The 15,886-nt window shown below is 44.9% G+C and overlaps 1 protein-coding gene across 2 annotated transcripts in view; it reads right to left on the bottom strand.

Moving 5' to 3' along the window:
• The window catches only part of SLC22A23 (solute carrier family 22 member 23), a 114,109-nt gene extending 107,416 nt beyond the window's left edge, over window positions 1-6,693 (bottom strand). For both annotated transcript variants that reach the window (XM_061995210.1, XM_061995209.1), the window contains exon 1: window positions 5,243-6,693. In XM_061995210.1, coding sequence (XP_061851194.1) covers window positions 5,243-5,773 — 531 coding nt within the window. In that variant the 5' untranslated portion in view covers window positions 5,774-6,693. The remainder of the gene's footprint in view (window positions 1-5,242) is intronic.
• Window positions 6,694-15,886: the final 9,193 nt, after the last annotated feature.

The raw sequence follows: 15,886 nt of genomic DNA on the forward strand, positions 1-15,886 counted from the left end.
CAGGCAGGCAGAGGACAATTCTTCACTGCCAGCAAATTGCAAACACTGTTTCTGAAACGGCCATCCCCTTCCCTCATGCTACTCAGCCAGAAACTTGCCCTGCTGTCTCAGGGTGTTGTTTGTTGGTGTCCTGGTAACTGGAAGACTCCATCACCACATTCCATGTCTACAGGCAGGCCTCAGATTAGCTGCTGCAGGACAGGCCCTCAGCTCTCCATGTCTCCTCTTTAACAAGCAGAGTTCTCAAACCTGTGAGCGCTTGGACGAGTAATCACTAACCCTTTATCAGCTCACAAGCAGAGGGAAGGGGGAAAAAAAACCCAAACTGGGATCTCTCTCATACCTGAGGAAGTCATTAAAAAAAAAATAGCAGTAGAGTTTTTCTCTGGTCTGACAATATTTCTGGATATCTCTGACCACAGCGACTTCTTGACCTCCTTCAGCACTTGTTAGGAGCAGAGAGAGTCCTTCCAAAGCCTTGTCTGAAAGAAGTTTAGAAATAGTTTTTCTGCCCACTACAAGTATCTGCCTTGCAGGTCCCTACGTTTCATTCACTCTGTACAAGGGAAGCAAGGGCATGGACAATATATCAGCTCTGATTATGCCGCTTCTGACCCAACTACCACACTGGGTACAATAACTTGAGGTTTTAATTGATTTGGGATTAGGTAGAAGCCAGTCTGCCAGGAACCAACACTGACAAGACAAATCCTGCCAGCTGTGAGGAAAAAGAAAAAAAAAGAGAAGCATTAATACTTCCAAAGTCTCCTTGCAGAGACCAGCCAACTGGAGGACATACAGAAACGAGCGAGATTCCAGGTACAAATGAGAGAAGGTAAGGGTGGCACAGCTTTTAATTTGGGAAGGACCTTCTCAGAGCGATCTCTTCAAATTAATTAACAACTGTACTCTGAGAATCCACATCTATCCTCTACCCCAAGAAATATGACTCCACAGGTGGTGCCAAACTTATCATCATCGTTAGTATCACATATAGATTTGTTTGTTGTACCATTTCTGACTACTTGTAGATACCTGCAACAATCTCATGAGACAGCACCACAGTTGAAGCCATGTGTCACTGCACAGAGCCATTTCACTTCATTAACACAGCAGAAAACTGAAGGGGAAAAAAACCAAACAAACTAAAAATGTATTTAAAGACAAAATTTTCTACCAGGTTAGCAAGCTGAATCAGCTTAAGGCATGTCCAGAAAAGTGCCAGAACTGCCACAAAGGCCAGGGGAAGAAAGGCTGGTAGCACACAGACATCTCGCCGTGCAGGAGCAAAGAACATCATGTTATAGCTGAAATTAATCAAAGTTCACATCAATACAACAGTGTCCAGTGCTCACTGCATGGCAGCACTGGCCCTGGACCACTTGGCTCTCCTGAATGAAGCTCTGCTTTTTTTGGAGGAGACAATTTGCTAGAGGTTCAGCCAAATTGGCACAACAACGATTGAACCAGTGGCAAATAGGTAAAATGATGGAATGTTACTTGGGAAAGAGGATGACTCAACCCAAATCAAGTGGGAAGCTGAGAGCCAAGAGAACAGCATTGCAGCAAAACAAGGCATCTGGAGCAGGAAAGCAGCCACAACAGGAATTCCCTTGTGACTAGACATGAAGTATTATTACATAATTGCTCTGGATGATTAAAACACAGCCTTCAACTAACCGCTTCCCTCTACACCATCCCCAAGAGGTGGAATGATCTGGAACTTTGTGGCTACACACAAAGGGTTTCTGTGCCATCAACCATTTCAATTTAATCAAGCCTCAGCCCTTGCTCAGCATCAGCTTTTGGTGTCCATTATACAAGCTGGCATTCAGAACAACAAAATCCCCACCATGGGACGCCATTGAATTCAGCAGACAGGTCATGTAGTAGCAGAGGTGAAAAACAACCACCATCAATCCTGTAACTAAGCTTAAGTGAAAACTTTGCCCGCAGATTACAGCTGGCTTTGTAGATGGTCAGAAGATCCAGGCACTAAAGAAGTTAATGAGAGAGTTAGAAAAGTCCCTGATGAGTACACACTTCAGCTCCCTGCTAGGCTTCACACCTATGTACTTTCAGTTATCATTATGTTGTTTATTGTGTTCATGCTAACAATTTACCTGAAGCATCACTTTGCAATTGGGTAAAGTGAAACCTCAGCCTTCCCCACGGCAAAAAGAAGAAAATATTTCTCAGTATGGCAAGATACATGGACCATTCAACTAGCTTTTTTGCCTAAAGTTTAGTTCAAGATACATTTCTCAACACAGGCACTCTGTTTATAGCAGTGTGATAGCGGTGATCTTGTGATAAAGAAGAGATGAAAATCCTCAAAGACACATTTAGCAGTGAAAAAGTCTTACAAATGAATTGTCCTAAAGGAGGATATTTATGTACAAACGAAACTAAAGTCCAAGATTTATATACCAAGTCAGGACATTAGCTCAGATGGGTGATTTAATACGGCCACTGGAATCCCTGTGGTTAAATTATGCATCTGACCTCTTTGCTATATGTATTTCAACAGTGTTAAATAATAACCAGTACGTCCTTTATTACCATTTTCAGTTCCCATGACTGGCAGCACTATAAAAAGCAGTGACTCAGTCAAGATCAGGATGATGGCAGCACCAAGTGTGGCAAGGTGCAAGGCCACCCCTGGCTCCAGCCAGCAAAGATTAAAGAGAAGCAGGGCTAAGCAAAGCACAAGAGCAAGGCTGGAAACAGAAAGATCTCCACTCCATCAATCCTGAGAATGACAGACTGCGAGAAAATGGGCACCAGGGAAGGCTGAAGAAGCTTGGACAGAGAGACAACATTTGATGAAGGATACCCCTTAGGAGTGAGGATATGGAGACAGTGAAACTTAACACAGTTTAAGGATGGCTCATTGCTCCAGTGGCGTGAGGGCCAGTGACATCTCATGTGCATGGACATCAACAAAATGCAGAGCAGGAAATATGTTTCGTGCTAAATAACCAGAATTGTTTGATCATTTCTGGAGACAAAGCAACGATGGAGCATCCAGCAGTGACCAGCTGAGACTGCTAAAAAAGGAGAACGTGGGGATTTATTGGCCAAACAAAACTGCATCTTTTATTAATATACTTTTGGCTCTCTTTATGATATTTCAATATAACCCCTGGCTACTACACAGATGAGCATATGAGAGACTAAGATTTAATAAAACTGTATTTAGAAATATGAGAACATTGCATAATACATTACAGAAACAAATGTATTTTTGACGGGAGTTAAGGGAGATCTGAACATCCAGTCTCCTGAACTCATCCAGGGCAGCTCTTTCTCACAAAAGACAGTGGGATGCATGAAAGAGGAGTCAGCAGTTACGAGAATTGCTCCCACAGTATCAGAGTTCCTGGGGGTTTATAAGAAGGGAAGTCTGAATTACACCATGCTGATGTTCTGCCTAGGCTTTTTCTTTCTTTCTTCGTTTGGATAAAAATGGAGAGCACACCCACTCAGAAAACCCCCAAAACAAAAATCAAAGTGCAAACTAAGGAGGAATCCTGACCCCGAAAAAACAACCTAATTATAATTACATGGGATTACAAATCAAAGCGAAAAAGCTGCCAAGTTTTTGGAAGCGAGCGTACAATAAAAATAAGAACTCCACACTGGAAAGACTCGTAGCCTCAAAAGACGATTATTATTCTTTCTAATAGAAAACAAGACAGCAGGGATTACAGATGTTTATTTATTCCTTAAAATTGATCTGCCCTTTACTGCAAGTCCTTCCAAAGAACACTTTTTTTATTATTTCTAAAGAAGCATGCAAGACAGCAAACTAACTCTCCCTCGACCTTTTGTGGCCAACTTGATGACGACCTTCAAAAGACCCAAACAGTTCCAAAAAACTTTTTTTTACACCTTACACTAAAAAAAAAAAAAGAGTATGTCAAGATCATCTTTTTCACGCTTAAGCATCAGTGTTAAATCCTAAAACGTATGAATAGCTTAGCCTCTCTGAAATGTACAAACGCACGACGAAATTTGACATCACAAACCATTCAAGTCCACCATGTGTCTGTATTTCTCATTAAAACCCATTCTGAGGTTGGGATTTTGAGGGATTTGCTTTACTTGATTTTTTCCCTGTTGCACATGCTTTCATGGGATGCAAGGAGAAACTGAGAAGGTTTCCAACAATTCAACACAAAAACGTGCTGGCTGACCAAAGCACAATGATGCCATTCATCCGATTATCGCTGCGTTTCTTTCTCCCAACTAGATAAACCCAGTTAATCCAAAACCACCGTTTCCAGGGAGGAAGTAATTTTTCCTGGTCTTTGGGGGCGGGTCTTGAGATTAAGGGAAGTACTTTCTGGTGTAACAGTTTCATTTTACATTCCCAAGAGCTTCAGTTGCCTGTTAATACCAAGGAGGCCCACACATGGCCCACAAGGCTTTCACAGGGCAGGTACCATAAACAAGAAAAAGCTTTCAGGTGATGAGGAGAAGTGGGTTTTTTTGTACACTCTACTCAGCAAACACAAAGCAAGAGCAGAAAGTGGCACAGTCCTCCTCACTAGAAATTTTCCATCTTAGCCATTACATTAGGAAACACAAAGCAGTACTGTGAGCTTTCTGCCTCTGCAGTACAACTACTTCTGCGAGACATTTCTTCTTGTTTTGCTCCACTGAAACAGTTATCAAGGGAATAAGTGCAAAATAAGAAGAATTTGATAGAACTTTTGTCTCGTTTTTCTCCCCACAGTGACCACCTCATCAGCTTCCCCCAAAACCAACCTGTTTTCCAGTTTGCTTTAGTATACTTGCACAAAGAGGAAAGATCATAGTTGGAGCCTTCTCCGCATCCCTTTTCTCTCACTACCTGGTGACATTTGCCCACAGCACCTTTCCCAGTCACTCAAACCCCAGGACCACTGCCATTGCTGGGATCTCAGCCACAGGAGATGCAATTTTGGGACACAAATTGCAGCCGAGTGCTGCAACCAGTGCCCAGGCACAAACCCAGAGGACAGACACGCAGCGTGACACCCAGGGAAGGAAAGGATTACAGGGATGCAGGGCTTAGCCCTGCTGGGAGGATAACCTACAGGGCACCCAAGGGACTCGGAAGCAGAACACACGGACAGATCCACATCGTGCCCAGCTGCTCCCCTTGTCTTGGGAAAGGCAGGTGCTGAGAAGGGCCGGGTAGGGCAGAGTGTGTCCATGAGGGCTAGATGGGACTGAGAGAAGCCACCCTTCTCACCTTGCTCACGACGTTTTGGACGAGGCCGGCTCTGATGCGGTAGTGCCATTCGTGGCAGTCGCACTCGCTGGCGTTGCCCTCCGCGGGGGTGGGCAGCCCAGGCAGGGGGAAGATGCTGCCGTTGCCGCTGCGGTTGGCGTGGCCCGGTGCCAAGGACCCGCTCCAGTTGCCTTGGCCGTCTGCCTCCCGACACCAGAAGTCGGGCTGGTCCAGGAGGAAGGAGTCTGAGAACTTGCTGAAGCCGATGAAGAGGGCTGGGACCCAAGTGAGCAGCACTAAGGTCCGCTGGTACCTGCCGCCCAGCCCCCCGAGGAAGGGCAGCACCGAGCCGTCGTAGTCGAGGAGCAGCGGGCTGCAGGCGGCGGCGGGCGGCGGCACCGGCACCGCCTGGATCTCGGGACCGCCGGCGTTAGCGGGGGACGGCCCCGGGGGGGCGGCGGCGGCGGCTCCCCCACCTCCGGGCACCGAGCCGTTCTCCTCTGGCAGTGGCCGGCCCCCGCCGCCCGCCTCCCGGCGCCGGTCTATCGCCATCCAGCCGCCCGAGGGGGCTCACATAGAGCGGGGTGGGGGAGAGCGGGGGCAGCCCCGGCTCCCTCGCGAGTCCTTCCCTCTCTCTCCTCCGCGCACACACACCTTGCAACGTAATATATTGCACGCACACTCCTAGCCGGACCCGGCAGGAGACGGATGGGGGAGGGGGAAGGAAAGGAGGGAAGGAAAGAGAGGGGCGAAGAAAGGGGGAGGCACCGAGCGAGCCCCTCGCTCGTTCCCTTCCTCACCCGTACCCTGCAGCCACGAACCGCTGCAGCTGCCGGCGGTGTCCCCCTCCCCTCGTCTGTGCGTCAAGCTGCACTCATCCCAGCCCTCCCTTCCCCCCTCCGATAGGCACCGCCGAAAATAAAAAGAAGGATCCAGCCGGATCCGAGCATGCAATGGGCCAAATGAGAAGAAGGGAGGGAAGAAAGGGAGAGAGGAGAAAAAAAACCCCAACACCAAGCCACCCTGCAAACCAAACCCTGCAACAACAAACCAAGCAAAACCGGTGCAGCAAGACTCTACGAACACGCCTCCTCTCCCGGTTTTGGTAAGGAGGAGGAGGAGGAGGAGGAGGAGGGAGGAGAGGGAAGGCAAAGGAAGGAGAAGAAAATAACAGCTCCCGACACGGCTTGCCCGCTTCTCTCACAGCTAAGGGTGCCCCCACGGCCGTGGCAGCAGCGGCGGCGGCAGCCCGCAGCAGCCCCTCGCCGTCCCTTCACAGCCCCTCGTCCCGCACATCTGGTACTGCAGCAAGGGGCCACGTCGGCCCCTCCGCGGCCCGGGCTGTAGGGACGGCCGCCGCCGTGCGCCTCCCGCTGCAATCCGCTCGCCGACCCCAGCCGAGCTGTAACGAGCCCAGCCGTACCGCCGGCCGCCCCTCCAGAGGCGGGCAAGCCCGCCCGCCTCCCGGCAGCCCCCACCTGCCGGCCCGGCCCCCCGCGCCGCGCTGCCCCGCCCCCGCCGCGCCGCCGGCCGCACCTGCTCCCGCCGCGCCGCCCCGGCCCGGCACGGCCCGGCCCCCTGCAGCACGGGGACGGGGCGGGGCGCTGCCGCACCGCGGGGCGGGGACCGCGGAGGCTCCGCGCCGCCCCGCGGCCGCGAGGTTCTGTAACAGCGCGCGGTTATCTCAGTATCAATTATTTACGCGAGTGCTTTTAATAAGGCAGCGCGGCTACGACTGCATGAACACCTTTGGGGGAAGCTAAAGAAGGGACAGATCTGGAGGATGGGAGAAAAAGTCGAAGAAAAGGGCAATTCTGAGACCTCTAGAGCAGTGGACGAGGTGTACCTTCATTGCTTCAGCCAGCTTATCACATTAGTAAACACTTTAAACAAATTAAATTGTATTAACACCTGACATCAATTGTAAGGGAAACCGTTTGGATTTGTGAAGGTTATTTTTGTGTTAAGCTAAATTTACTCCAGCATGTAAGTGCCTCAGACTATTTTCATCATGGAGCATAGCCCATGCATTACTGAACCATGTGGTTATTTTTTCCTTTGGAAGAAGGGAAAGAAAGACAACAGATCAATATATATCTGTGCACATGAACATGGCTAGCAAGCAGAAAATACTCGTGTGTATTACGACTGGCATCATCAGTGAACACAAATGGAGGAGCAAATCTTTTGTGGGTTTTCATTTACTTGGTTTGGTCTTCTTGTATGCCATTATCTCCTTCGATCTTCCTCCCTTTAGCTCTTTTTCTTACATGGGACACCAAAAAGGCTTCCCATCTCCTGGTAGCTCTGGATTCCTTTTGTAGGGGTCCCTTCAGTCCTGCTCTGCGGGATCCCCAGTACTCAAACAGTCCTGCAGCCTTCCCAGGTGACACTTTATCCTCCTGTCTGAGCTGAAAGTTCCTTGCTGAAATGTGAACCTGGTGCTCCCAGCCTAGGGAAGTCTCTTCTTTCTCTTCCTGTGTGGCAGTGCTCTCTTGCATCTAACGGCTGTTACTGTGCCACACTCTCATCAGCCACCAATTGCCCCCAGCTCTTCTCTGGTTTCCTCTCAGTTGCTGCCTGCAGCACATGCTGAGGAGTGCCCACTCCTCTATGTGGGTGTGGGATTAACCCTGCCAGCAAACACCACCCCTCTCATTGCTTTCCAGACACACTCTGTGCTGTCCAAGCAATTTCTTAGAATTATTTAGAATTTGTATTTAATCCTCCAATGTACTTGTGCTCGCTTGCCAATTAACCCATCTCTGAAGGCTGGTAACGAAATGTCCCAGGTCAGACCCTTCCCAAATTGCATCTACAATCCACTCGTTTGACGGTAAAGCACTGACAGCTGCTTCTTCCACCGTTTTGTAGCCACTGTCAAAATTTTTCATATCAACTGAACTCCCTCATTTCTGAGCAATTTGTGCAGAGCCCAACCACGGCATCAAAGACTGCGGCCCTTGCTCCTTTCTTCCACAGCATGGCCTGTTCTGCAGAAGGAAATTTGGCCACCTTGTGCAGATTTCTTGCTGAGGCGTCCATGTGAATAGTTGTTTATTTCATTGTTTCCTTCTGTCCGTTTACAAATAATTTGTGTCTGTTTGTACTAAATGCTTTCTAGGGAAACAAGCAAACAAAAAAGTCTGGCTGGTCTATTTATTTATTTATTTTAGAGAGCCTTTTTAAAGATAAGCACCAGTTTCACTTTCTTCTATCAGCAGAGTCCGTGGCCGTTTTCCCCGAGTTCCCAGAGACATACACCAGTGTTTCCAATGCTATTGGAGACTCTTCCATCTGCACCTCAATGTGAAATCCAGCCAGCCTGTTGGTTTGGACACCTCGAAGTTATCTAAGTACTCATGTCACTGCCTCTGCCCCACTCTGGGCTGAAACCTTATTCCCTTAGAAGTATTATATATCAATCACCTGACCTAGAGTGACCTCTTTTAGCCAAGACTAGTGCAAAAAAAGGCTTGAGGCACTCTGAGTCTTCTCAGCATCAGTCAATAGCTTTCTTCCTCTGATGAGTAATCCACTTGCTTTTGACTTCCTCTTACCACTGATGTACTTACAAAATGATTTCTCATTACTTGCAACGCTCGTGCTAGTAAAGTTTTATTTGTTGTCTCGGCTTTTTTGGTGTTTGTCCCCATCTGTCCATGTCCCCATCCTGCACTTACACTGTGGAAACCTGATCTTTTTTTTTTCTCTGTGCCTCCTTTTTGTGAGCTCACAATTTAGCCTGATCAGTGGTTTCCTATCCTGCCTAGATTTCTTCTGTGATGGGATTGCTTGGGACAGGTCTTCTAGAAACTCCCAGCTACTGCTCGCTGTCTTTCTGTGAAAAGACAAAAAGGCCTCAGCATAGCTTATGGCTGGCAGGGAGAAACAGAGGTATGAAGAGGACTTGGGAAACAAAGGTCTGAAGTTGAAAGTTTTGAAGAAGAAGAAATTTGACTGAAGAAGGTAAAGAACTGAAAAATTGTAAGAGATGGGAGGGAAGGGAAGAGCCCATTGGTAAGCATACTGTGAATGAATGGGTCTGTGCAAAGAGAATAAAGTCAGATGTTACTAGGAAAAGCTCATAACTAGAGGTGACAAGACTCACTCAAAGCTGTTAAAACATTTTTGTCCCAAACATCTCTTCTGGGCTGCTCCTGCATCCTGAGATTTTGTTTGGGCTAAACGCTTTGGACTGAAAAATTTCAAAGGCAGCGTATTCTTGAGAGTTATGTATTTTGACACAGTTGAAATTCTCCTTCCCTTCAAACAGTGATCCTTGAGAGACTGTTTCTGAGTACAAGAAAGCTCAGTACAAAAAAGGAACAAAAATATATTTCTAGGAGTTAAGAAATATTTTTTTATGAAAAAAAATACCAGTGAAACAAAATTTCATGGAAAAATATATTTCAAAAACCAGAAATGTCTTTACATACTCTTGGGAAGATTGGTTTGGGTTTGAAAGAGGAAATGTGGAAAGATTTGAAAGGAATATTCTAGCTGTGTGGTGGAACCTACACATGAGTATATGCTGAAGCTTAGATGATAGAGGCAAGCCTCTCTCCTGTGCAAGGCTACATGAGATGCTATGTTTTGTGACCACTCATAGTTTCTCCAACACTGCCTTTTTCACCTCAGAGTGAAGATGTGGGATCTTTGGGGTGCCTCTTTGCTAGAAGATAAAAAGACACAGTTTAAAAGACAAATTGCATTCAGGAGGAGAATGAATCAATGTCTTTTGGTTTATTTTTTCCACTTTTGATGAGTTATATTAGGGAAATTGCGTAACATCATAACCTGTATCCTCAACAGTTTAGGGAGGAGAAGCAGAGAAGATGGCTTTGGTCTTATCTAACAGGAGCAGTTTGATCCCTGCCATAACACAGAGCGAGCTGCCTCAGAGCTGGGGCAACATGACAGCAGTACAAACCGGTGACCTTCACCCTGTTGCAGGGCAAGCCTCCCATTGCAGAACAAGGAGCCTCCTGTTGGCACCCCGCCACAGCTTGGAAGATTTGAAGCCAGGATCCAGAGAAGTGTCGTCAGATTTACAGAGAAGAGGGGGGAATCATCAAGCTTCCTTAGTGTTAACATTCTTCCAGGTTCTTGGAAGGCCAGCCACAGTGTTTTGAAGAGCTCCTGGCATAAATTCCTAGTTTATGTGGAATTTGCAACAACCTCATTCCACAAAACAACCACCCCAGTTATACTTTATTGTTTTATGAGATGTATGCTTTGTTGCCTTTTTTGTCTAAAGGAATCCTGTACTGTAAGAGGTAAAATATGATAGTGCAATAAACCAAAGATACTTGGTACAAAGACTGCTTAATCAAATCACCTATTGGAATGCAGACTATTTATATAATGAAGACAAGCACCATGTCTTCATAGGATCACATGATGATTCAAGTTGGAAGAGATTAGGAGGTCTCTAGTCCCACCTCCTCTCAAAGCAGGATCAGCTATGGAGTCGGGTCAGGGTGTGCAGGTTATCCAGCTGCTGTAGGGGATTTTTCAGCTCAGGAGAGCCATGTAAGTACTGTGAGAGCTAGATGTGAGGCAAGATAAACAGAAAGAAAGATGAATGAGCTGAAAGTAGTGAAAGGGGCTAAGCCATTTGAATAACAGGCAGAAAGCCTGTACCTATTTCAACATACTCTCCTCCAGTCCTTATTGAACCAGACACCTGGCTTTCACTATTCTTCTGATGTCAGCAAACACTAATGAAACTCAATGGCAAAATGTTCTATCCCTCCCTGATGCTGAATCAAACAGAAGATGACAACCTGTAACTTGTGTAATTTACTCTATTGGCAGTGATCTGTATCCCTTATGGGGAGGGATGCAGCAGGGGAAGGGTTCCCATCCCCCATCTGCTAGGGGGCATGGTGGGGAGTGTGGGTGGCTTCATTTACTTATCCTAAAACCAGAGAGAATCATTTGTACACTTACTATTGGAAAATGTCATAGGTATTGCAGAGTCAAGTGATCTGACACTGGTGAATGTGTAACTAAGATTGCTTGGGCAATGTTAATTTGTGCCCCAAATCTTGTGGACATGCATGCTGATGCAACCTTTAATTAACAGTGCATTATGATGTAACCTATACAACCTATAATTACATGATTATGTACAATTTTTCTTGCAGATCTCCTGTTTTATTCAGTGAAAAAAAAATGCTCACTTCAGAAGCCCTGACTCTCATCAGGATTTAGGATCTTAAAATATCTTTGAGGATCTGGGTCTTAAAGAGGAGCAATTCATTACTCTTTCTTCTCCTTGTTCAGTGTGAAGCCCCATGACTCATTTAATACACTTCAAACCCTGTTCTCAAGAACTAATGATTAATGTCCTCATGGGATTATTTTGTAATTCTTCCCTATGAAGTATCCAAGCATTTCACAAATATTAATGCATTTATTTTCTCAGTGTCTTTGTAAGGGGAAGGCTTATTACCTTCTTGTCTTATTGGGAAACTCAGAAGCACATAGTTTAAGGTGAAAATCATCAAGTTTTGGTTACTTGCAGCTCTCAGCAATTTCTTGAGCACTGTGCAGCATTTTGCATTTTCAAAGCACAGCTCCTGTTGTCAACTGTGAGTGTGCAACACATTTGTAAACCAGAGGCCAGAGTTTCAAGATAAACACTCATAAAATGAGACATATGCAACAAGAATAACATCATATGGTGCTTTGAGGAAGAGACAGAAGCCTGACATCACTTCTAGGCAAAATGCAACTGATGTGGCACTGGATTAATAAAACAATTAAAACTAAGTAAGATAATTAGAGCCAGTGAACCTGGAATTAAGGAAAATAAATGTTGTTGCACTACCATTAAAAAAAAAATAAAGTTGTGAATTTGGTTAATGAAGACAATGGTACTGATGTAGACTATCAGTGACTGTACAGATAAACCCAAACTAGTTCTACCTCAGCCTAGTCTAGGTTGTGAACAGAGGTTATCTTCTGGACACAGCTGTGCCACCAGAAAAATTTACCTCTACCGGTGGCTTGTGATTGTATCCTAGCTAGAAATTAGTTCCCCTTTCAATCTGCCTGCAGAGCAGTTCCTGATGCACCCTTTACTTTACAGGGTAAATCAGTGAAGTTCACTCAGAGCATCAACTTAAGTTGCATAACCTTGTCATGATAATTTTCCTTGAGGGTATTTCAGGAGTTTGGGTAACTCTATATTTGTCAGAGCCAGCCAGTTGACTTCCTGAGTTATGAATTTAATTCTCTAGAGAAGCAGTGACAACCCTTAACTCTTCTTCCAGTCTCTCACCTCACTGGTGATTCACCTACCTCTACAATTAACAAGGTAGCATTGTAGAGTGAACAGCTTTCTTCACAGTAAGGTGACCCACATGTGAAGCAGGTCCATCCTGTTCACCAATTAAAGCAAGCACTCTGTGGAAAAAGACCAGTAAGTAGTAATTGTAATTAAAGGCTTTTCTCACTGTACATACACAAATATTACATGCTTTATAAATATATACATATGTATAACTCATAGGTATTATGTGAACACACAGAGAGGCCAAATTAGACTTACATAAGCTATTTTACCATGTGTAATTTCTGACTTTCAAATGCTTAATTTTGCATTCTTCATGGTGTTTTAAAGTAGGGCTTTTCCTCTGTGTGTATACATTAAAACAATGCAAAAACCTAATGAGTGCTTACACAAGACAAGTTCTACAGTGTGCATAGTTTTAGGAACCAGATTGTTTGAATGCCTTTATGGAATGAAATCAAGTGGGAATTAAGTCCAGGGTCTTTTTCATTTTAAACAGCTCTTCAAATACCAGAATTAAATAAATTACATTAAACAAACAATTACATTAAACAGGCTTTGAGACAAATTCCTCTTTCAAAAGACTAAAGTCTCTAACAGCATTCATTTTGTGTTCCCTTGGTCATAAGATGGTAGCCAAACACCTAAGGCTGAAAAATCACTTACTGCAAATATATGTATATAGCTGCATTCTCTTCTAAGGCTGCTGACAGATTCTTAACAAAAAGATTGTGACTGGAATAGTAATACTTCACTTAGGAGCAAGATGGGTGTATTTTCACCTATAATGGGCATCACAACCTGCTACATGCAGATGCTTACTGTCATTTTTACTATATAACTCTGATTCTAAAGGGAAAGCAAAAAACCAAACAGCACCTAGGATATTCCCTAGGGATTATCAGAGGAAAGGGAATCAAGTCACCCTGAAAGAACTCAATGACTAAGAGTGCAGTCCTCAGATAAACTACACCTTGCACATAAACTAACTGTGCAAGCACACATACATGCTGTGGAGAGTAACCAACAAACATTGAGGACGGCAACTCAAAACCTAATCGCCTCAAACGTGTGAATCTTGCAGGGCCTAACAGGAACATTTAAGAACAATGGAACCTATAATCAAGAACCTTATTTGCACATGAGTTATTTCCCTTTATTTATTTTTTCTTTCCACCTAGGTGGCATGCTGAATGGGGAATGTTTCTTTCCATGACTGCTCCTATATTGTATATGCAAGGTCAGGCTCACCTAGTGCCCAAATGGATTTGCTGTGAGTCTGTGCTTGCAAGGGCTAGGAGTAAGCTCTGAGGTACAGCAGCAAAACTCAAGCCTTTTCTATCCTTTAACACAAGTCCAACCTGAATGTTACCTATGCAGAGGCTGAGAAGGGGTAAACTAAACCATGTCATGTAGCCATGTGATGTTGACATATACACATCAATCTATTTACATGTACCCTGGCACTCACTGCTGCTTGCAGTAGTAGATAATTGTGGCAGGTAATTTCCAACTTGTGTTTTACAGACAGGAATTACTGCAATACCTTGCACTGACCTTGCTAAATTTGGTCTGCACAAGTGCAACCCTGGATAATCTTCCTGTACCCATCCCAGGGAACACCTGCCCCAGTGGCTAACGGTTCTCCTGAAATAATCCTTTCAAAAATTGCAAGAAGAGCATGTTCTCTATTCTCTGCATGCAAAACAAGCAAGACCATACACATATGGTTTACAAAGGAAGTATTAATTAGTTCAAGTTGGAGAAAGAGTGTGTTGATTTTGCTCCAGAAAATTGTTGTGAAACAAAATAACATCTTTAAGAACAAAAGGGAAAGACAGAGATTGAGGGGGGAAAATCATAACACAATATTCAACATCTGAAGATTTGAGAGATAAGAGGCTTGAGCTTCTGGAATTAGTCTGTTGTCACCTGGAACCTAGGCCAGCTGGAGCAAATACAGTTCTGCAGTACGGTCAGCCTGGCAGACTTTGCCTTTCCAGGCGTAACCACCAATTTATATCTTACTCTACGAAGGTCAACCTCCATTTCCAGCACACTGGTAATGTCTTGAGCTGCAAGCCTGTACCTTGGAAACAACAAACACTACTTTCATAATGATTTTTTTTGGCTTCAATTTGTGCAGCCTAAAATCAAGGAGCCTGTGGACTTTGTTATTCAAAAAAAAGGAGAGAAAAGAGAGGTGTGGGTCTCTGGGTTCATCCAAGGAAATGAATCTGTATTTTGCACCACTAGAGCCTCAGGACCTGCTGCATCTGAAGTAAAGGGTGAAATTCCAAGTTATTTTGCTCTGGACCAGTAGGGCCTGGCCAGCAAATGCAGTTCATGAGGATGTTTGCTGAGTGCACACACATCTATTCAACGAAAGGTGACAGACCTGTCATATCAAGTACACTGCACCAAGTGACCCACTGCAGACTTACCCTGGTCTTTTTTCCCCTCCGTTGCCATGTGAGGATTCTGGGTCTGTGGAATCTGAGGAAAATACAGAAGACTCAAGTTCCTTTGCAGCTGGAGACATCTAGTTAGAAAGGTTTTGCTAGGAGGGAAGAGCTGCCAGCAGAAGCCAGACAATAAAAGGTTACACCTGTATTGAGAAGAAATGCTACAAGTGAGGAGTCAGCTGGGAATAAACACCTGGCTTAAGGAGGTTTGCCTTTAAACAACAACAACAACAACAAAAAGAAAACAGCAAACTGTAAATGACAACATTAAGAAAGAAACCTGGTATAGGATGTTGGGGGAAAGGGAAATTAGACTTTCATCTGTACAAGGCTTCTGTTTGTGATTAAGAGATAAAAGAACAGAGGATCATCGACGAAGAGCTGTTTCTGTGGCCTTTCCTTGCCTCCTCCTACCCACTCAGCTAGTTGACAGTCAGCCAGCAGACCAGGCAAGGAGGTGACTAGTGTTTTTGCTGGCAAACCTGAGTATCTTTTCAAGAAAACATATTTTTCAGAGGTGCCAGAGGTTCAGCTGTCTTCCTCAGGAAGATATCACCTGGGCAACAAGTTTAAAGTGGCTAGCATTTAAAAAATAAAGAAGCCTGTATTGGTGACTGTAGGTGGTGTAAATTGTTCAGTGTGTGATCGTGTCATGGGAGAACATCAAAGGCTTCCACCAGTGCCATGAATTGTTTGGAATGAGATAGGCAGTGAGCCACAACCTACCTTGGCGAAAGCCTCCTGTGTCATGCAGCTTAGCTGTCCTGCCAACTATTTTAAGCAGGACATTTCTTACCTCCAGTTCGTTTCTGTAGGGATCAAAGGTTCCTGGATATTTAGATTTTGACAAGAGGCTCTGTGTGGTTGGTAGTTTTAATACTATTCCCAGGATTTAGG

This window comes from Colius striatus, chromosome 4, assembly GCF_028858725.1.
Source record: "Colius striatus isolate bColStr4 chromosome 4, bColStr4.1.hap1, whole genome shotgun sequence".
NCBI lineage: Eukaryota > Metazoa > Chordata > Aves > Coliiformes > Coliidae > Colius > Colius striatus.